This window comes from Glandiceps talaboti, chromosome 21 (genome assembly GCF_964340395.1).
Source record: "Glandiceps talaboti chromosome 21, keGlaTala1.1, whole genome shotgun sequence".
Taxonomy (NCBI): Eukaryota; Metazoa; Hemichordata; class Enteropneusta; family Spengelidae; genus Glandiceps; species Glandiceps talaboti.
The window spans coordinates 585,711-610,000 of NC_135569.1; the positions used below are offsets into that span (position 1 = coordinate 585,711).

A 24,290-nucleotide genomic window follows, 5' to 3' on the forward strand; every position below is an offset into this window, starting at 1 on the left:
ATTTTCAAAGTGTGAAATTTCGCCAAAATATATAAAGTATTCCCAAGATTATATTCATTTTGAAACATAATACAAGTAGCGTTTGTCATGCGAGCCATACGAAACCGGAAAACAACCCTTTCCTGTGTTCACTGACGTTTGAGCGCCGGGCAGCTAAAAGAAGTACTAGAAGTGGGAGTGACAGTACATGTTGTAACTGCCATTCAAGAGATTACTTTCTGCTTCTTCCCTGCTGGAAGTACCACAGCTGCTGGTAATACAGGTCGTGTGTCAAGCCGAAGACCTCATCATCAGTTTCACCGAGGACTCTCCAGCCTTGTTGGGGTCAGTCAAGGAATTTCTGCTTTGTGTGGCATTGAGAGAGCAACTTGCCTAGCTCAGTCCCACCAGGAAGGTCGCGGCAAGTGATTGATCGCACAACGAGTGAAGTTCTCTGGTAACCGAAGACTAGTGTTTTCAGCGAGACTTTCACCACCTCTGAGCAGCATGGCGACCCGGAGGAATTCCCTATCGGTTACGTGTTGGCTTTCTACTACCGTTTTGTTGGTAGCAGTGATCAGCAGCGTCGTTGATAGTGCCAAATTGGTGAGTACGGAACTTTTAGTTGTATCTATTTAGTTCAAGCCCTTGTCACCAGTTTAATAATAATACATCGTGGTGGTGAGTGCACACTATGTACAGATAGAAAGTTGAATGCACAGCGAGCAGCGCTCAAAGTTTATGTACTGGAGATTGCAATGCTAACTACATAAACAGCGAAGAGGGTTGCCTATGAAAAGATTATTATTTTAATTCTCTTTGAAAGCACAGGACGGCATTTGTATTCAGAAAGGTTATAACTTTGAATGTGGGCGGTAAAACTAGCAACTTGTGCCAGTAAGCACGGAATTGTACGACCCGACGAAACCTCAATTTCTGTTTTTCATCTATATTTACATCTTGCCACTAAAACCAACTGTGCATTTTATACCAAAGTACAATTTTACAGAAATTCGCCACATGTGATTGGATAAGAAAAGAAGCCTTATAAAGACAAAGCAAACAATACAACAATTATAGCTAAAATAATAAACTGAGAGAGTGCCATTGTTAAAAAATTATACTAAAACAATAATTAACCAAATCTGAAATGAAAAAAGTGAACTTTTCTGTTTGTGATAGAAAAATATACATGAATTGCTGGAAAGTCACTGACTAGTGTATTTACAATGGAATTAAAAACCTCTTAGTAATTTTCCCCTTCCATCTTGATACCAAAACACCTCAAAATATATCATGTGGATTACCATGGTAACCACAGAATCTGGATTATGCAATACTTGTATGATGTAACTTGTAAGTAAAAAAAAATTAACAGCTGAGAAATAAAGATGGAAAAAAATGAGTTGGAAATACACCAACATTTCTGAGTTAAACTTTCCACAAATGCAGTTCTCACTTAGTAATAATTATTATATTGCCTCAGTCAGTCTAAACATGAAAACTGTTTGCACTATATCTTTAATATTTTGTTTCTTCACATATTCAAACAAAAAAATCATAAAAGACACATTTGATCAATGTTTATAGCTCTTAAACTGAACTGACTGTGTGAATGCTTGGTCTACCATAAAATTAGTCTGACCTTTGACCTCCAGTGTACACCCTGAGCAAAGTGTCTGGTGTGGTGTGTGTGCTTTTGTACTTCAGTTAGCATGGAGGCTTGGCCATCCGGTTTGACAATATCATTTGCCAGAAAACCCCACAAAATAAACAGTATGCTGGTATGTCATGCCAGATAGTCACAAATCTGGGCTGTACTTTAAGTTGTGATTTTACTGAAGGGAAAACATTGATGACCAAGAACTATTCACCTTTTTACAACCTGAGGTCTTGAGTTCACACAAATTATGACATACCACTTATGAAACATTTTGCAAGATTTATTGGCAGTTGTAAGCAAAATGGTTGAGATGAATGTGTTACATAGTAAAAAATATAACAGAATCCAGGAGATAATTGATATGGTTTTACAGCTTTTTGAAGAAACAGAGAAAGAGGGTACCACCAGCTAGGTTGTCAATAATGTCACAATGCGAAATGTGAAAATGCCAAAAAAAAAAAGACAATGAAGCTTGTAATAGTTAGATTGTGAATAAAAATTCTAAAGACATTAATCTTTTGTTAAGATATTAACAATTACATTCAAGTTCATTGTCACCAAAGAATGCAAAGTGCTCATTTGTCTTCTTTTTCACCAATATTATTGACATGTAGAACTACTTAGAAGTTAGAATTATTATTATGAGGAGTTTTAAGAATCAGACCATGTTTTCACAAAAGTTGCTAAATTTCAAACAGATGTAGGTGTGTTTATAGTGATATTTACTTGAATAGAATATATATATTTAAAAGTTATAACCCTATGGCTATCCTCATTTGAATCAATTCAACACATTCAAACCAAATAAATCCAGTTTTAAATCATTTCAAGACCCATTTTCTGACCCCATGAGAAAACCAAGCAATGGGTTCAGATTGATAAACCAGGTTGAATCAATCGATTCAGAACCAACCCCTACATTGGTCTGATACCAATTTTTGTGCATGGTAGTAGCTAGGACAAACAAACTGACTTTGATTTGGTTTCAAACTGATTCATGTGGAGACTGGGCTTATGGCGCTGAGAACTTCCTAAGTTGAAACTACACATGTGTAAGCTTTCAAAACATTCATAGTTTATATACACTGTACATATATATAGATTGGTGCAAACCCCTATATTGGGTGGGAGGATGGGGTAGAGATTGGGTGTAGTGGGGCGGATATGTGTTGATTTGAGATTTAATTACATAGTGTCAAAACATGTCTGGAATACTTGAAGATTTACTTAAAGACAATTAAAGGCCAATGTTTGATTCTGAGAATCAGGTTCAAGAGGAAAACTTGTAGATTTACTTAAAGACAATTAAAAGTCCAGTGTTTGATTCCGAGAATCAGGTTCAAGAGGAAAACTTGTAGATTTATTTAAAGGCCAGTGTTTGATTCTGAGAATCGGGTTCAAGAGGACTGTCTGGCAGATCTATCTAAGAAATACATGTTGGTTGTGAACAAAAGAGTGATCCTAGATGTGTATTGTTCCATTGTTGTGTATTACTGTGAGATTAGAACTCCTTGTATTCAAATACATTTAACTTGAACAAAAAGTTGTTATGGTTTTAATATGAGGTTCAAACATTTGATTATTGGGTTTAGATTGTCTGGTGATAAGTCCCCTTGGTAATAATGAGGTTAATAATGATATCTATATACTAGATAGTTCACTCATCAATTTCTCAAGGAGTGCAGTGAGGGTTATTCATGATGGGTCAGTGGAAGGAAAACACATTCTCGCACACCAGAGCTGTTATTTCTTTTGCGACAATGCGAAATAACGATGTGTTGGTGGCATGTTTTGGACGGTGACGTAAAAGAGGCTGTCGGTTACGACGAGAGGAAAACAAATTGTCCCCCCCCCCCAGAAACCTGCATTGTTCAGTGAGTCAAACTGAACACCAGTCAGTCTTACTTTCAATGCAGCATATTCAATAAAAACTAACCCAGCACTCAACCCCCTACCATGATAGTTAATGTAAGAGGCTAGTGGGTAAACCACAGGGCCACCGACAACCAGTGTTTGCTAAGAACTGTGGTCATAGACTTTGACTAAAACAACAAAAGCATTTACAGGAAGAGATGCCTGCAGATATGTGCCACACTATAGTAGAATCACCTGTAGACATCCCCCTTTGTTATGATTGGTATGCTTGATGAAACGCACTCAAAACATCTCTTTACTACAAACTGTATAATAACAACTGTGAGTGATGTCAATGATTGTTGGTTAAATAGCTTGCACAAATAGTTCATTCGGGGACATTCACAATCTTCAAAAAGAGTCACTGAAAACTTTGATGAAAAAATAAATATCTCTGTATAGCTTACGGTTTGCTAGATTTAACAATTCATGAGATAAGTATGCAAATAGGAAGAAATGGGCCAATTAAACCTGAAATGTATCTCTAATAACAATGCCTTTCTCTCCTGTTAATTGTAAATTTTCTCAACAGTATTAAATTACACTGAAATTAACATCAGAAAAAAAAGCTTTCCCAAGACGAACTTTTATTGGCTGTAATTATCTACGATTTACTTACAAATGAGTTTTGTTTCTTTTCAGTGTATTATAAACCCTGTGTCTGGGGAATACAAAGACTGATTTCTAAGGTTTAATGATGGACACTTTGTTAGTACCTTGTAAAGACAATACGTGATGTGTATTCGTAAACAAAAGATTAACAAGTAAAGGTACAAAGAGACCAAAACAAAGCTTTTCAGATCCTTTTAATGCCTCCATTTCTGTAAGAGGCTTTTGTCCCGGTTTGGTTGGAAGTCTGATAAATAGGAATACAAGTAGAGCTGAAACTGTTATAAATGCACTAATTACTGGTGTAGTAAAACCATAGACAGTAGCTGGCCACTGTCTATGGTAAACCCAAGAAAAATGTTGTTGTACATTTTCACAATGTGTGTATTTTCTGAAGAAATAAGAGAAGAGAATTTGGCCTTTCTAGTTGATGACATTCATTGTAGCCTATAGAGTGAGACTACATTAGTGTATCTGGTGGAATTTCTATAGATTTTGGTGATGTATGTCAGTGTTCAACAGTTTGATTGACATTAAAGAAAGGATTCAGGACATTTTCTTTGTTTTAAAACATCCAAACACCAAAGTCATTTGCATTTGGCCAAATGAAAAGGTGGTTTCAATTTCCCCTAATTTTTTTTATTTTTGTTTAAATTAGACATTTTGTAAATTTAATAGCTAAAAAATAGAGAGTTTATGACCCACATTTAATGAAAACAAGACCTCCCCAAACAGAATGTTCAATACCAATAATGTTTTTAAAAGTTATGTAAGGAGAAACATATTATTTTTTTGATGTGGCCTTATCCTGTCCCATCCAAAGATTCAAGGTATGAATGGTACTTGTTTTATTGTCTTGATAATGGGAAGGGCATTCTTTTGATAAGAGATTCAACTCATTTGGGACAATTTACAATTTGCACTGTTCATTAACTAGATTTATTTTATTTCAAACTAAATCTAGTGTAGTAAATTCTATTGTCTTTCAGCATGAAGGTTTGATAGTATTCTGTACAGAGAAAGGATGTGGTGGCCCTTGAAAATTTGACTTCTTGTTGTGCCAAATATGCAATCTTGGTAGACCTGTATAAAATTTTCTATTGCTAAGAAACCAAGATATGAGATTGGGAAATATGGCCATGAATCAAGAAACAGGTCTCAAAGTTATTCTGCACTTAGTAGTCAGATGTATGCAGCCAAGTGAACTGTTGCAGTTACAGTGATTTACATGTAATAGACCACCACTATATAAATTTGGTAGTCTAGGTATGATGTGTAGTAGTGTCTCAGTCCGTGTGCCCTGGACTACTGGTACTGCTAATCTGGTAGTCTAGATACAACATTTCGTAGTCTATATGTCCTGGACTACTGCTAATTTACTAGTCTAGATACAGTGTTTAGTAGGCTATTAATTTGTCCTGGACTACTGCTAATTTGGTAGTCTAGATTTGTACAATCAGTTTAGTAGTCTATGTGTCCTGGACTTGGCTACTACTTTGATCATCTGCATGTAACAGTGATGTAGGTAGAGTGTTTAATAATATGTGTACCTGAACTGCTGCTGATTTCAAGAAACCCAAAAAACTTTACAAAGGAAAAATAATTATTTTTCTTGAATCTTCTAAATACAAGTGCAAATATAGTTTTAAAGTAGAGAATAGAACTTAGAAGTTTTATTGGTGAATGTTATAAGTTTGTGTGGTCTTTGGTTTGTACATGTCTCCCAAGGCTGTTGGGTTTTAATTAGAGGTCAGAGGTCAAGCCAAGCAGTGACACTGATAGCATTCCCCAAATTTTCTTCTCAAAACATGGAAATAATCTTGTCAGGCAGTAAACCAAAGAAAAAAGCAAGGCATTCAAACAAGGAAGAATAGCTGGATGATATATCACTATGATGTTAACTGGTTAAACGGAAGTAAAATTAGATTTCTGTACAAAATTTTATCACAGTGACAATTTTTGTAGGGCAGCATTCATTAAATCAAAGTAAGTTTGATAATATTTCACTAGGTTTCTTACAGAACTTTAGATGGAATGTATAGGAAATAATAAGATTGTTCATGAGAATTCTGATACTTGTACTAAAACACTAGCAGTAAAGTTATATGAATTTTCACCCAGAAAGGTATAGTTGCAGAATTAGATATACATATATACTTGCAGAAGTAGAGAGACTGTGACAAACAGAATGACAAACAGGGTGACAAACACACAGATAACTTACATTTGTATGTTTCATGTTGTATAAATGTCAAGGTCAAAGGTCAAGGCATATCGTGAGTAACATATGTAGGAATGTAGCACACAGCATTTATTTTGAAAATTGGTCGATATCTCATCTCTATTTAGTCTAAGAATCTTGTATTTTCACAAATTTATCAGTGTATAAATATTTGAAAGAGAAAAAATGAGTTGAGTGGCGACATAGGTGACTATAGTCAATGAACTTAGTAGCCTTTCGCTTGTAATTAATTTTAGTAAACAAAACAAGTGTAACTTTTTTGGCATCAAACTGAAAATTTAGTGTCCTCTTGTGTAAATATTATAAACTTGTCTTGTGTAAACTCTATTAAATCTCAAAAACAAAATTTGTGTTACCAAAATTTATTGTTCCACAAAATTCTTGCATCCTTTTTTTCTGCTGCATTGTTGAAATGTTATGAATTTACAGTAATGGCGCTTTTGACTGAAAGTGGTGATTTTCCCAAAAACTTTTTTATAGGTGGTATTTTTTTAGGTGGTAATTTGGCAGAATGTCTGTTGGACACATGCATGTACAAAACGGACTTAGATCCAGAAAAAGGTCTAATACTAGTAATAGTAATAATAATCATGCAGAAGTTTTCAAATCACAGCTAGCTCTGTTACAAAATATCTATGTATCAGTAGACCCTGTGAAAGTTTTGACATTGTCATACTGATTTATGTTGGTGCAAAAATATTTCTGTTAATTAAGTTAAAATTAGTTTAGAGCCAAAATACTCACATTCACAGTTTTACGACAACTGTTATCTGATCTCTAGCTTTCCATATTCAGGTGACTAAAGTCAGTGAATATGAAGGGCTGTAGGGCACAATACATGACTTTCATGTAATAATTCTAAGCAGTGTATGAATTACAAGGACTATCATGTACTAACTGAAGCAATCACAGGGTAACTTGCCTTCAATATAACTTAAAATTGAATTAAATTAAGATTAAATTATAGTCAGTTGTAAGTCTTCAGTTAGCAAATTGGTAAGATAACAGTGTGATTAATCTGAGAATCTGTGAACAAGCATCATTTATAATTTGTTGTGTTTTTGCTGTACATATTTTACTTCAAATAATTTAAGAATAGAAATTAGATAATTTTGCTTTCTTTCCGAAAATACTGACCCTGTTGAATGTAGAAGACCAATATGTTAAAAAGATGTCTCAGGGGATTACCGTATTTAGTCCCTCGCATTAGCTAATTAGTAATTGACAGTAAAGGTGACTGTGAAGTCTTGTAAGTAGAAGACTTTCAAGGTCAAAGGTCAAAACAGTGAAGAATTTCACACAAATGGGAAATAAACAGTTAAAGTATATATGCATTGAACTAGAGAACCCTGTAGGTCATACAACAGTTGAAAATAAACAACTTAATGTAGATACCCATTGTGAACACTAGGTGATCTTAATAGGTATACAAGTGCCCTTGACAATGGCCTTGTACTACACAAATTGGCCCAATTGATTAAAAATAGTGGTAAGTAGTTAATGGCCTGACCTTGAGGTTTGTGAAAGTTAATCTGTGAACTTGACAACAAGAATGTTTGCCAATAAGTCTTTGGAATTCATGTGGTAATCATTTACATACATTGCATTGAAAGGTGATTATGTAGCTTTTCCAACTAACATGTACACACATGTCCCTGTCTATCCATGATAGGGAATGAGTTGGGAAAACTCATGGAAAGTGAGTTTTGAAATGGAAATGGGAACTGGAAATTGAAGTATTAAATTACATCTAATCTCATTGGCAGGTTTTCTGTAAAAACTGATAAGGAAGGGATAGTGTTGTTAAACCTATTATTGTCTGTAATTGTGAGAATAAATCTATGTGTATGTACAACATGTAGTGGTGGGTGATGTGAGTGTAATTATTGTGCCGATTGAAGCCTGCTGCGGGCCTGGGAGTGTAACTATTGTGTGGCTTGTGGGTCACTGTGGGGAAGTGAATGTAACTATTGTGTGGCTTGTGGGCCGCTGTGGGTCACTGGGGGGAAGTGAGTGTAACTGATGTGCGGCTTGTGGGCCGCTGTGGGGAAGTGAATGTAACTATTGTGTGGCTTGCGAGTCACTGCGGGGAAGTGAGTGTAACTGATGTGCGGCTTGTGGGCCGCTGTGGGGAAGTGAATGTAACTATTGTGTGGCTTGTGGGTCACTGTGGGTCACTGGGGGGAAGTGAATGTAACTGTTGTGTGGCTTGCGAGTCACTGCGGGGAAGTGAGTGTAACTGATGTGCGGCTTGTGGGTCACTGTGGGGAAGTGAATGTAACTATTGTGTGGCTTGTGGGTCACTGGGGGGAAGTGAGTGTAACTGTTCTGTAGTTAGCATGTAAGTTTAACTGTAACAGTTATATGAGAAGGGTTGTAATTCTGTAGTTAGCATACATAGCTGTAACAGTTATGTGAGATGGGTTTTAATTTTGTAGTTTGTAAGTGTAACTAACAGTTATGTGAGAAGGGTTGTAATTCTGTAGTTTGTAAGTGTAACTAACAGTTATGTGAGAAGGGTTGTAATTCTGTAGTTAGCATACGTAGCTGTAACAGTTATGTGAGAAGGGTTGTAATTCTGTACTTTTACTGAAAGTGACATTTTTACTGTAAATGAGATCTAATCAAGATAATAGATGAATAGAAATAAGTATCCAATATCTCAAATGTAACAGCTTCATGATCCCTAATTAAAAAAATCCCCCATTTTTTCCGTAAGGGTATTCCGGCAATTAATAGAATGGGTATCAAAGGATTGAAGGGAAAAAGAGGGAATTTTGTTGATCCGTAGAGATTGGCTGTCATGCACCAATGATTATCAATTGTATAAATGTACCAGGTGCTTCTAATGGCGATGTAATGTCTACACTAATGATGGTGTTTGTCAGCTACCTCATTGTGGAACTGATAATCTAAAGAAATAAGAGTTACATTCCAGTTACTGTGTCTGTCTGGATACAAACATTGCGGGTAAGCTTTGCAACAGTGTAGGGCTTGGTATACACATCATACGTTGTAGGTTCTGGGTTAGCTAGCTGACTAGCAATTGTAGTGGTGTCAATTCATGTCAAGACGCCTCCAAAGTAAATATCTGCAGTTGTGAAAAATGGAAATGTTTTGGTAGTTTCTTAGTTGCTGCAGCACCATCATTTGGAGATTATTTAAATCCTGGTTGACCTGATGACTTAACTAACCCAGTTACATTACAAGAAAAATGAGAACTTTCTAAGACGGTGCAACACTACCATTTGAAGCCTGGTTGACTGATGACTTTGTAACTAATAGCGAAGTTTGTCTTGAGCCGATTCCTCCAAAGCTATTATCTGTAGTTGTGAAAACTTGAAAGGTTTCATTAGTTTTATACCAGTAGTATACTTGAAATGAATTTACCAGTTACTCTAGTAGTCTCATAAATCATGATGTATACTGCAGTGTTACTTTATATTGCCAGCCATTAGTACTAGGACTGCCATCGTAAGTGTTTGCTAAAACCTAGGTGAGTTATCATCCAGGAGGTGTACACTGTCTGGATTAGATCCTAAATGCTGTAAGTTATGGTTTTACCTGTAGTTTAAACCCATCAAGGCAATTCAAAACACTCACAGGGGAAGTCAGACATCAATTTTCAGAAGTCATTTAGGTATGCCATCGCCATCAATCTATACTTTGTAGTTTGTATGGTATAGAACATGACAATATGGATTCTAGGATAGGTTTACAGGGTTCTCCTCAGCCTTATAAGGGAATGCTGGTCAGTGATTTGGAATGTGAGAGTATGATCTGCTATTTTACAGTATGTTTCCTGACTCCCATGAAACAATGCATGTCCATGGCAAGGACTCACACTGAACAATGAATAAGGATCAAGTATAAAAATTTTGTTTTCTTGGCAATCTTGTGCAAAAATAAGTGATGTAAAATCACATGACTCTCCAGAACAGAGCAAAAAATGAGAAACTAAATTTCAAGTTGGTCTTTCTTGGCAGTTGTGCATAATGTATTCCATATGTACAGTTTGTATGTATTTATGTAGGATTATGAAATGGTGCCTTTATTTCCACGAGTGATGTTCTTGTGTTAAAAAGTGCTACTCAGAGGAGTGCTACTCAGAGATCTGTTACACAATACCGCAATGAGAGTTGCAAACTGCTCTATCCTCCTAGAGATTGGGTTATTGGTATTGATGGACTGGGGGTCCTTAGGAGTTAAACCAGGTCTCTTCTCTCTTTGTGAGGTCAGCTGTTATACAAATTGCTCAAAGTGAGAGTGTGCCTTGAGGGAATTGACTAAAAGTACAGTGGATGGCTTATATGTCAGAGGAACTCTTTGAGTAATATTTGTAATGAAACTGTACAGATTTTGGTGTCAGATTGATCTCAGGATTAACATACTAGGCATACTGTCAGGAGTTTTAATACCAATGCCGCTATTCTCATGCTGTGTGGTCAAGCCTTCAGATTATATGCAGAAATTTCCCTGTTACTTTCATACATTTAGCTGTTGAGTTGTTGTCAGCCATTAGTTTGAAAAACTTTCTGACATAGTTTGCAATAAACATAACGGTAACATGAAAGGCTCAGAAGTATTTGTTTGTCAAATTTTTATAGAAGCAGAAGACAATTTAGAAGAGTAACATTCAAGAATTTGTTTTTCAGTACATGTGTGTTATTGCTTTCCAAACAAGACATTATAGAATTGATATTAACAATACATTTCTTGTCATGATGTATAAGATAAACAAGATGCAGTGATCAGAGTTAGTGGTATTACTTTGTAGTGATGGGGTTACGAAAGAACAGGCATTACGAAACAACAAAATGTAAGGTACCTCCTACAGTAATCTGTTCAGAAATTGTCTAATTGGCCAATGCATTGTTTTAAATCAGTAGCAAGTGATATGTTGTTGTAGTATCCCTCTAATACTAATGCCACCTACCTGGCAATGATCAGGGGGTCTGTATTTCAAATAGGGTTTGTACTTCCAGTTGATTGCTTAGGGACACCATGTAATTAGACATTGTGTGGGAAAATGTATCATCGGTTTAGATGAGTGAAGAAGTCCTACTGTAGTACTGGTTCATAATGTGCGGTCTTCATGTCACTTCTTGTTAGGCAAGACAACTACTAGTGAACTACCGCAGTAACTGCATTACTATTTGCTATTATTTCAGTTAAAGTCCAGTTAGGCCTATACATTGTATTTCTGCCTGACTGCAACCATATAAGAATTGCTTGTTCTCATGTTGTATGATGTTCCTATGGTACTAGGAGATAGAAGACATACATCATTATGGTTTTAGGGATAAAATAAACTTTGAAATCTTCTAAAGAAGCATAACTGCACTCAACACATGTTCAGCCATTTTAGGGATTTCCTGCAAGGGTTTATGGGAAAACTTTTCTGTGGTGACATGACAAATGTATTTGTCAAGACGAAGACATCTAAGGTCAAAGACAAGTTGAATGCATTCAAACAAAAAATATGAAATGTATCCTGGTTGTTATTTGTTTTGCAATGCTCAAAATATAAATCAAAATGTTAAAAAATATTTTTCCGGATTTTTCATAAATTATGCTTGCTAGTGTGTAATAATACTTTGTTTTGAATTTATTCAACTAGAAATATAAGTGACCTAAGGGGTTTATCATGAATAGTTTTGACTTGTAGTTACAAGACCCTCTAGGTTACTCATATTTTCCTTGGCTAAATGAAGAAAACTATTGGTGAACACTATTGTGGTATGCCATGACATGAAATTTTACAAGACTGAAGTCCAGGAAAACTTCAGTTTTGTAACAGACTGACTAACGTCTACCACTTAACTGAGGTTAAAGTTTCTTGACAAAAGCATTTAATTTTACTGAATTGTTCATGAACCCATTAGTGCCAAGGTGCCTAGAGTTGACCCAGTTGTTAAACCCAGTGTCTTTACACACATACATACATACACAGATATGCACACACACACACACACACACACACACACGCGCACACACACACACACACACACACACACACACACACACACTAACACACACACACACACACACACACAATTGGTGGACCAGTGGATGATGGCCTATTAAGACTATATAGTGTAATTTTCCAAGGACAAGTTGTTGGCATTGATGGTGTTAACATCCTGATAAAACTATCTATAATGTACTAACATTGTGACATTGAAGTTATCAAAGGTCTCTTCTTAGCCCATAGACTTTGCTATCTCACTTGACAGTGTCATTCACAAGATCTTTGTGCAAATAATGTTTGTCAAGCCAGATAACCAAGCAGGACCTGAATTTAACTTCCTCACTTGGAAGTCAGATTTTGTCATGTTTGGTTCTGTTACAATTTTCTATCAATTTCCATTGGTCTAAGAGACTACCACCATGATATAAAGTTGATATTATAGATAAGATACAATGTTTAGTAGCCTATGTGCCGTGGACTACATTACTTACACAGTTTTAAGCCCTGCCAATTATGTTTCCAAGGTAATTGTGTCAAGTTTCCAGTATAGTCTTGTCCATCTCAAGACACTTCAAGTCTTTCAAATTTTAGCCTGGAATCCAGGCGAATGTGGATTATAAATTTTAATTTTGATTTCCCCCATTTGTGATAGGAAATAATGAATTACAATCCTCATTTGCATTGTCTAGCGTTCTAAACTGGTACAGTAGTGTTAAAAACTTCATTACTAATACAGTCTAGTCAAGACGGCCTTTTGAACACATGTATCTGTGCTCCCCCAACCGTATTCATATAATCACGATGATGTCATCGCGTCCCCATGTGATTTGTTTTAAACAGACTTTAGATGGACATTTACATATTAGTGCAGTCCTAGAAATGTTTAGAAAGGTTAAAAAACGTTTCTGTATGTTTCTGTATCAAATGAATATTAATGAGCGATGACGAAAGCCTGTCAGTTTGTGATGGATTACTACTGACATGTGTCCTTCGCGCTTCATTCACTACAGGGGAGCACCACAATTTAACACCTTTCGTAACCGTCTTGACTAGACTGGTATTAGTAATGAAGTTTTTAATATGTAATACTGTACCAGCTGAGCTTAGAAGTCTAGACTATCATTCACATGGATTCCAGGCTGTACAAATTTCCATTGACAACAAAGTAGGTTAGCAAGGACTCCTATCTAGTTGTTGGCTTGGCAATTGGCTTGACTATGGGTGTCGGAATGATCTCCCTGTTTACACTTTACTAGACACATTGTGCTGTTCAAGTGAGACTCTCTTGTTTCAGTCACTGACAATTAAAGAAACACAAACACCATTGACCAGTAGGTAAGTTTGTAGAAACTATAGAATTCTCTCCAAACAGCTACAAAATCAATTAAGCTCATGCTGTTGTACTGACACTATCAACACATCATTGTATGTCTTCGTGTCTGCCAAAACTTCCTTTCCAAAGAGTATAGGTAGACAATATACAATGTAACAACAGCTATGTGTCTTATGCCTAAGGCAATATAGTCCTCTCACAAAAACCAAGCATGTAGACTTGTTCCAAACACAAACAGAACAACTGCCTGCATGCTGTTTTACAAATACTATAAAACATATCATTTAATTGCTTTAGAACCTCAGGGTAAGCACTCACTCACTGGTTTGGTTGGGGTATGACATCCTAGGTAATCACTCACTCACAGGTTTGGTAGGGCTATGACACCCTAGATAAACATTCACTCACTGGTTGGGTAGGGGTATGCCACCATAGTGCTAATTAAGTACCAGATCCCATTTTTTCCCTATTTGAGTAAAAATATAACCCTTCTCACTCACCCACTGCTTGTACTACCCTGTACTTACTTTCCGATTTCACTTTCAACCAATGTGAGTAAAATGTCCCTCCACTGTAGACCAACCTGTCAATAACAATGGAAGGATTGATCCATTTAGACCAAAGGTAGATAGATGTCCCTGTGTTAGACCAACCACCTTAAATCCCCCCCCCCCCCATATAAGACCAACATCCCCTTAATCTACACCCCCATAATACACCAACACCCAAAATGCATACCCCTAACGGGATGAAGTCATCATTGTATACATTGAGAGAAAAAACAAAAGAAAGAGCTCCCAATAACAACAAGACTAGATTGACTGGCTTTGCTAATTTGTTAGCTTTTAAGTTTTACATTTGACTTTATTCCACAAGCTAAGTTTAGTCTTCACAGTCCAGTGGAATGGTTTGACTTGTAATCAATGAGGGAGTACCATCCTAAGAGAAAACAGACACTTTAACGAAAACCAGTGAGGGCTGTGAGAGAGATACAGCAAATCCCTAGGTTTTATCAATGAATGTACTGCATAATAACAAAACACACTATGTCACAGTATCATAGCCCCAGGAGACAGTGATTTAGACAAACCAATCTGTTGTTTCCAAAGAGACAAATAACTTAATTAGCAGCTAACTGTTCTATACATGATTTGACAACATTGACAGGATTCCAGGAAAGGATACAGCAGATGTGGGAGGACAGTAAATGTAGATTCACAAACAATGTATCATAATTTTCTCGCCAACCATATTAGTTTGACGCTGAACTGACATTCAAGGGCAGTTTATCTGTTATCTTGTTTACTGATTGCTGTAGAAATAGTTTATTATTTGCATAGATGTGAAGGAGAATGTACTTGAAGTTGTTTAGAGAACAGTCAGTAATCTAAAACCGATAAAAGACCTTTATTTGTGTTCTAATCATATAATCACTATACTGTCCTTTGGTAGGTTCCTGTCCAGGGAGGAAGATAATTTAAAATGTAGTCTGTCAAATGTGAAATGTAGGCTGTAATCTACGAACAAAATCAATGAATCTGCCCACCAATGAATCTGTTCACTGATGAATGAGCCCACCGATGAAAACATACTGGTTGAAACAAAGAATCTACTTTTGCGACATAGTGGTAAAATTACACTCACAGGAGGGTATTGTCTCTGATAGATAGCAAAGTTTTCCTCAAGTGGCCAGACTTTCAACTATATACAGGGTTTACGCTAACTTGATCATATGGTGATTAGTATATCTGCATAACCAAGACATTGCTATCACTCGTCGTAATCATCATCATCGTCATCATCATGCCGTCATCATCATCATCATCATTCATCATTGTCGTTGTCATTATCATCATTGTATAATCCACTCTTTATAACAACATCAGTTTCAGTGTGTCGTTACCATATAGTTTACCTATAGCTTGATTTCCATAGTAGTAACCAGGTCTTTGGGTTAGTAAAGTACATGGCAAGTGGTAGAACAACATGCTAGTAAATGTGAAAGCCTTCAAAAGTATTTGGTACAAAGTAATCTTCAGCCCTTCTTGGTTTGACATGTATTCTGGTAGATTTGTTTGGTCAGCTGTTCTTGTAACTATTGGTAACAACAGAGTGAAATGAAAACACAAAACTGAAGGTACCAAAATTATAATCAGGACCTGTTTTTAGAAACAACCATCCCCATCAAACTATAACTGAAAATGTTTGTTGTGATACTCAGTGAAGCCCATTCTGCTATACTGTAGTGAGTTGTGGACACAGATGAATACAATAACAGGAACAATGGGGTGGATATTAGTGCCTTTACAGACACAGATACACACACACACACACACACACACACACACACACACACACACACACACACACACACACACACATAGACAGACACAGACAGACATACACAGACAAACCTATCACTTTGAGAAACCACTTACGGATCAGGCTCATAACTTCAAATTGATAAAAGTTACATTAACATTGGGTGAGGGGGATACTCTTGCCTCCATGCATGTATCACTTTGAAGAACCTGGCTGAGAGGCTCTGAAAGGTTATAATGTTATAAGGTGGGTACTGTCACCTTCACATACACATCACTTTGAAAAACGACTAAGATATACGACTGAATTTTGCATTGCTAAAAAGGCTACAATGACAGGTGGCAGGATATGTGTCTTGCAAAGGAACTACAGAATAAAGGTAATAGCCAGCTGACTGTATTCAATCAGTATTACAGTTACATTTATGCTAATGACATTGGACAAGTAACAACTGTACTAATGATGGTGGGAATTAAGATGGATGAGGCATGCTTGAATAACTTTGAAGTAGAGATGAGACTAATTCAGATAAGTTAACTGTGTTGCTAATGTGGACATCATGCAAGTAGAATGCAAGATATTACAAACTGATGAAGCGTGAACGATCCACATATGATGGGGTCTGTTGGGAATAGATGTTTCTGGACAGGATAACTTGACATTTACAAAGGTTCAGTTCTTTGTGTTACATAACAGTCATGGGAAAATTTATTCCATTCAGTTACTATTACCAACAGGTGAAAGATTTGAACAGGAGTTGGGTTCCCAGGATAAAGTTAATAGTAGAGATGTCTTCTGATATTGATTCAAGTGGTGTATGTTAAAGTGATGTTTAACCTGATGAAATGGAAGCATCAAATAACTAGTGAAAATATTGACTGAAGTATTAAATCACTTGCCTTAAGCTGATTCAGGTGTACCACCAGTATTTTTGTACTCTGAGTCTTAGTGTGTTTGTTATTAAAAGTGTGAAAACCCAGGAATTTAGGTAACAGAGGCAGAACCCAAGTATCAGAGGGGAATGAAGATAAAAGTTGCATGGATTCCCATACCTTGTACTATAGTTTTTTTGTTTGTTTTATTTTGTGTTTTTTGTGTTTTTTTTTTTGTTTTTTTTTGGGGGGGGGGGAAACAGGGGGAATGCAGGTAAAAGTTGCATGGATTTCCATATTTTTGCACTTTTAGTTTGTTTGTTAGGTGTGGGGAACCCTGGTAACAAGGGGGAATCTAGGTAACAGAGGGGAACGAAGGTAACGGAGAGAAAATGTAGGTAAAAGTTGAATGGATTTCCATACATTGTACCATTAATTTTGATGGTGAACCCTGGTAAAAAATAAAATACCAGGGGATATTTAGCTAGATTTTTACCTACTTAATGTCTTTAAACAAAACAGCTGTGTACTGTTACAGTAGTAAAAGCTGTCTTGATGGCAACCAGATGAATTAGTGCATTCATATGCAGATATTTAAAGAACATCAAAGAAATAGCAGAATTATCTACACTAGCAATTATGAGACTTTTGCTATTGATCAGCTTTGTAGAGTCAATGAAGGGTCAGTCATGAAAGAAATTACTCCAATTACTGACAAAGGAATCATCTATGTATATAAGTTTACGATTGGTCCAAAGCTGTAAATGTGTCCCACTTTTCAGAAACAATTTAGTGTACGAGATTGTGGCCATGTATCAGAATTTAACTTTTATCTATTTGTATACCCTTAATTTCCTGAGTTTAACTTTAACCTTGAACAAAATAACAACAACAGATTTAAACAGAATAATGGTATAACTCTAAATAGTAGGAAAATATGTATAAATGTAAATCCTGCTGGGCAACTAAACATTGTAATAGGAAAAATATATAAATAGACACACACACACACACACACACACACACACACACACACACACACACACACACACACACACACACACACACACACACACATACACACACACACACACACACACACAATACACACACACACACACACACACACACACACACACACACACACACACACACACACACACACACACACACACACACACACACACACACACATATATATGTATATTTAGACATTTTATGTAACCAGAAATGTTGGACCCTGTTTTCACAAGGCAAGCCATTGAGCCTGTCTTTTAATAAAAGTATTTGTACCTTCATACTTCTAATCCAGAGTATGTGTAGGGTGAAGAGTAATATTTCCACCTAGTAGTACATAGTTAGATTTATTGACCTGACATTTCTTAATGTACCTCAGAAGTAAAAACCATGATCTTTTCTTGTTACTTTGTTCAAGGAAACTCAAACCAAATCTCAGTTAAAATCAAGAAAATAAAAGTGAGGATCACTGTAAGAAATGCAAATATATTTCAAAATGATACCAAAATAGTGCCATGTTAGAATCTCCAATGGTCCCAAAAATGATACCAAAATAGTGCCATGTTAGAATTCAAGATGGTCTCCAAGTGTTTATGTTAACTCTAAGGGAGAATTCCTCGAAAACAAGATGGTGGCGAATCCCTAAATTTTAAGATATAATAGGAGTAGGATAAATTCCTTGGTTTTGAAATATTTGTAGTATCAAAGACCAAATACAAAACTATGCACTCAGTTAAATATATTGCTTGCAGATGTTTTTCAAATCAAATTGATTGTTAAGCCAAGGCCTGTAAATGATAACTCTGTTTGTGTAATAGTGCTGGTGATGGCATTGAAAAATTGTAATGTCATGGAGTATTGGTTATGGGTCCTTGGCTGCACAGACCCCTTTACCTTGTACTCCTGATACTAATAAGCATTGTCTGAAATAGCCTAGTATGTAGTCCTGTAAAGTCTAGTAACTGTACATGTAGGCTCATTTTCTATGATCTCCCTCTCCACATATAGTCAAATGGACAAGTATTACCAAAAATCTAGCTAAATCTCCTGCTGGGGAAAGGGTGAACAGTGCATGTCAGTAGTAATCAATCACACACTGACAGGCAGTTATAATTAGTTACTTCATTCAGTTTTTTATAAACACAACCTCCTTTCGTAAAGGAAGTCACATGTGAACATGATAACTTCAGCACATTTATATGAACGTTCCAATAGCATAAAACTATCGTTGATGGTAAGAATGGAATGATGTGTTAGAGAGAAGCCCTTTGACTATAGAGTGGAAAGAAAGATTGTAGAGAACAAGCCCAAATTGCGTATAGTGAAAACACTAGACTACATTAGTCAAAAGCCCCACACGACTGCATGTAGTCTAGTGTAGTCACTAGACTACATGTAGGTTTGTGGGGCTTTTGACTATCATCTCCAATTTTGACTAGCATTTCCCTAACGCTTTCTTTACTTCAGGGAATTAAGCTATATGGTCAGAAAGGTGCAAATTCTGATTGGGTATATTTAATTTACCCACTGAGAGATGTGTCACGTGATTAGAACCAACATGGAGATGGAACCATACAATTAAATGGATGTTATGAATATTAATGAACCTACTTGTATACAAAACTGTCTCATGTCTGCATGTGTGTTTGGTGTGTTTTTCTGCTGCACTTTCATTTGCTATGTTTGTGAAAGTACAACTGCAGAGAATAATGTAAGCAAATTCCGAGTACATAAAGCAAGCAAATACCAGTACATAATGTACGTAATGAAAGCAAATTGCCACAGGTGCACAGAGTTGCACTCACAGATTATGGAGTTCGATCATATTCATAGTTAATATGAAACAATCCTTTGAATATGAAAAATCTCAAATCAACATATTACAAATATTCATTGTTGCTGGCGTTAAATATTCAAATGTAAAAAGTAAGAACTACTATGTTTGGGTATAATTTGGGTGCATCATTTATCATTCATGCTTATCTGGGGGCGTCATTTGTCATTTGTGCCTCAAGTCTTATTTGGGGGCGTCATTTAACATTTTTGCTTCAAGCCTTATTTAATTTCGTCAGGTGATCAGTTTTCATCATACTGGTTGAAGTGGTCTTGTTAACAAATTTATGATTCAATAACAAGTATCTCTTCAGCAAGTTACAACTGTCCTTGTACCAGTGTCAGCTGTAAGGTATAAATCATAAAATCCTGGTTAATTTGTGGAATTGTTTGTACGTTGTTCTGTATTTATAGTCCTGACATAGTCAGCAGCCACTAGTGGACGCTAGATTGATGACCTTTGTACAGTTGTCGCCAGTCAAGACTATCTTGTTCGCCAACTCACATAAACTCATTTCACATTCTTTAAGTTTGTTTAAGTTTCCTCTTGTTAAATGTTATGACATCAAGTTATGAGATTTGTTGTTGTCCTTGGTTTTGCTGGAGGTGGGGGGGGGGGGGATGGGGTGTAGGGTACTTCCATTAGAAAGGTATACAATACATGTATATTGCCACCCAAATGGGTCAAAATAATCCCTAGACATGAGTCAACTTTTCATCTGAAAATCCCCAAATCATTAATCTATAATTTTGATAACAACCTCATGCTTTACAAAAATCCCCACAACATCAAAAAAAGGTGACTAACTAGTAGACTTTCCTTGAGAAATCACCAACAATGGGTCTTGTTTTTGCCTTTACATGGATTGACATTTTCAGTGTGTATGGCACACTCCCGTCTGTAAAATGTCAAAGTACCACCAGTAGCATCTAGAATATAATAGTAGAGATGTACATGTATACCCAAGGTTTTGGCCAAGTGATGACGTAGACTTTTATGGTGGTGTCAAGTGGTCAAAACCAAGGTGTATACATCCTCAGAAAGTAGTTAAGTATTATTATATATGTCCTTTTAAAGTTCAATTTTTTTTAAAATGCAGTTTTTGTGTGTATTTTTGTGGGATCTTTATGAGTGTTTTTTGCATTCTTTTTCTTTCTTTCCCAAAATAAAGTTTAAGAATAATAATATATATGCTTCAAACCTACATAATCTTAGTAAAAATTCTTTGTTCATCCACTATACATGTACAGTGTATATCCGTTGTTGGGCAGATTCATTCTCACTAAAGGTATAATTCTACTGGGCAGATTCACGGCTCTCACTAAAGGTATAATTCTACTGGGCAGATTCACGGCTCTCACTAAAGGTATAATTCTGCTTCGACATTGGTACCTGCTATGTTAAAAAGATTAGCTACAACCAAGGACAGATAAGCTTTTAGAAGCAGAACTTGTTACAAACAGGGAAAGTAAACAAATGAATTGGATTAATACCACTTGACACAGTATGTTGGCGGCACAGAACCAAATATTACATTTCCTCATTTGATGTGAAGTTTTATGCACTCTTTACACAATAGCTTACATTCACAGATGAATTTCAAGTTCCCCTGGCATTTCTTGTACATGTATTTAAGTCGTAAACTGTTGTTATCAAATGTTTTTATACATGTAGAGGTAGGTCGCTGCTGTAAGTCAAGTGTTATTAATCCACTCAGGAGTTTACTTTCCCTGTTTGGAATAAGTTCTGCTTGTGTAAATGCTTGCCTGTCACTGGTTGTACATCCCTGCAAAGTAGCTTATGTTGGATAGCTTAGTTTCATATATCATTACCAAGTAATACTAATAGACATAGTTTACTCAGACACATAGCTAAATAAAGTCTACTTATAGAAGTAATGTCTAAGCAATCAATGACTGCTTGTGAAGTGTGTTAGGGTAGGTATCCTGGCAACACAAAGTTTTGAATGAAATACAAGTCTCAGACAAGGACAATATCAGTTGCATCCTACACATAATGTGTTCTGATATCAAGTCCTACCTTCATTATTCTCAGTGTACAATGTGACATGTCATGTTGTGCTGTTTTACCAGCCAGCATCTCGTCGTGCTGTCCTACCAGCCAGTGTCTTGCTGTGTTGTCCTACCAGCCAGGACCTCGGTGTGTTGTCGTACTAGCCAGCATCTCACTGTGTTGTCCTACCAGCCAGCATCTCGTCGTGCTGTCCTACCAGCCAGTGTCTTGCTGTGTTGTCCTACCAGCCAGGACCTCGGTTTGTTGTCGTACTAGCCAGCATCTCATCGTGTTGTCCTACCAGCCAGCACCTTGTTGTGCTATTTTACCAGCCAGCATATGAAGAGATGACCAATGAGGGCATAATGACATATCTTAAAGACTACCTGTACGTACATGTGCTTAGATTAGAATTAGTTGTTATTATGCAACTCTTCTCAATAACGTTTCCCTGGATTGATATCTAGGTAAAGTATTTGCTTTGTGAACAGAGACACGGGCTGGCTAGTCAGGAAGCTATCACACAGACTGGCTAGTCTAGAAGCTATCACACAGGCTGGCTAGTCAAGAAGCTATCACACAGGCTGGCTAGTCTAGAAGCTATCACAGACTGGCTAGTCAAGAAGCTATCACACAGACTGGCTAGTCAAGAAGCTATCACAGACTGGCTAGTCAAGAAGCTATCACACAGGCTGGCTAGTCTAGAAGCTATCACACAGGCTGGCTAGTCAAGAAGCTATCCATAGCTTTGAATCTCTGGTTGAAGAGAGACAGTGAGATTCAAAGCCATGGATAACCTATAGACTAGACCATAGTCCCATTTGATAGATAATGATTACTTCCAAAAATTGTATACATCATATAGTATAGTATAGTTTGATTGTCATTTATATCATGTCCTGTCCATAATTTGATGAAATAATGTAGTGTAACCACATTGTTCTTTCACATAGTGTCCAACTGTCAAATTTGTTTGCCAATAGAGTTTCAAGCTAGTACCATTCACCAGCTCTGTCCGATACTTCTATGCAGAAATTGATAAGAAACTTCACATTCTACACTTTAAGATAGCAAGATTGAATACATAGTTTCTTGCAACATACATGTATTGTCTATAATGAAATGAACTGATGTGTTATCATGCAGACATCAAATGCAGACATGAAAACATGGCATATGATGCATGTCTGCGTCTTGTTGAAATAGTTCAATTCATAATAAACAAAAGTTTGCAAGAAATTGTGATCCTGCAATTTCAGTGTAGAATATGCAGTTTCTTATTTGTCTCTGCATGGTGGTATCAAACAAAGCTGGTGAATGGTAACCATATCTTGAAAGTGACTGTATAGGTTCTAGTTAATATACTCAGACTGTCTTGTTTGTACTGATATACAACTATTTACCAATGTAATCATAATACAATGCTTTAAGTGATACTCAAAGCAATCTACAACTGATTATGTAGTTTGTTAAGTTAGTTAAAGGTATCTTGGCAACATGCAAGTTTGGACTAAGATACTCAGACAACGATTATGTTGTGAAGAGTGCATACTATATGTAGGCTTATCCCCTCCCCTTCTGTTGGAAAACCCCCCAAACCCCAATATGTGTAGTGATAGGAAGGGACTGGTGGGCCTTGAAGAGGAGGGGAAGAGGGGGCTTATCATGGTAGCACCTATCTCCTCCAGTAACAAACAATTAGTAAAACATTTATGTATACTGTGTAGGGAGGTGGGGATGGTGGGTGGGTGGGGGGAGGGGCTTTACCATGGTAACATCATCCTCCCCTCCAACAATGCCACATTATAGTCCAGTGATTGTGTAAACTTGACTATCTGAAAAAATGATTTTCTATATATGAAATTAGCACATACAGGTACGTTTAGTGTTTTATCATATTTATGTTTGTTTCATCTGCTGCTATTAAATACTGTAGTACAAGGTATATGATCTCTTACTTAGTAGACCCCCAACAACACACTAAGGTAGTATAGAGATAGTATAATACATTGATAATGTTATCAAGCATGATGCCTGTAATCTAAAGATTATCAGTTGATTTGAGAGTAAATTAGTAATTTACTCAATCCCTGTTGACATGATATCTTGAACACAGGTCTTGAGACACTGAGCTGGCTACCTGTATGGTTCATGTTAGGTGAACATCTCGAAGTTCTAATCAAGCCCCAATCCAATCACGTTTTGTCCAGAATTGTATATACCATGTACCATGTATAAGTATAAACTTTCTGTAACAGCACACACATTTTCAAGACATTCACGCATCCACACATACCAAATTTATTACAAAAATCATCAGCTGTTCATTGTTGTCATGGATTTTCATAGAGTACTCGCTGCTGTTGTTACTGTACATAATTCAAGTGTGACACTAACCCTACAAAATTAGGGGGCCTTTTATACTCCTTCCTGTCCTACGTGGTCTTGACTTAATTTTGGCACTCAGAGTGAACTTTACTGTTCAGGAGACTATTAAATGTTCAATGTCATTGACCCAGTT

The 24,290-nt window shown here is 36.5% G+C and overlaps 1 protein-coding gene across 3 annotated transcripts in view; it reads left to right on the plus strand.

The window, feature by feature from the left end:
• The first annotated feature begins 268 nt into the window (after positions 1-268).
• LOC144451584 (basement membrane-specific heparan sulfate proteoglycan core protein-like) overlaps positions 269-24,290 on the plus strand; it is a 140,007-nt gene continuing 115,985 nt past the window's right edge. For all 3 annotated transcript variants that reach the window (XR_013482300.1, XM_078142471.1, XM_078142472.1), the window contains exon 1: positions 269-585. Coding sequence is in view for 2 of the 3 variants with exons in the window: in XM_078142471.1 (XP_077998597.1) it covers positions 487-585 (99 nt within the window). In the remaining variant the exon portion in view is untranslated. The remainder of the gene's footprint in view (positions 586-24,290) is intronic.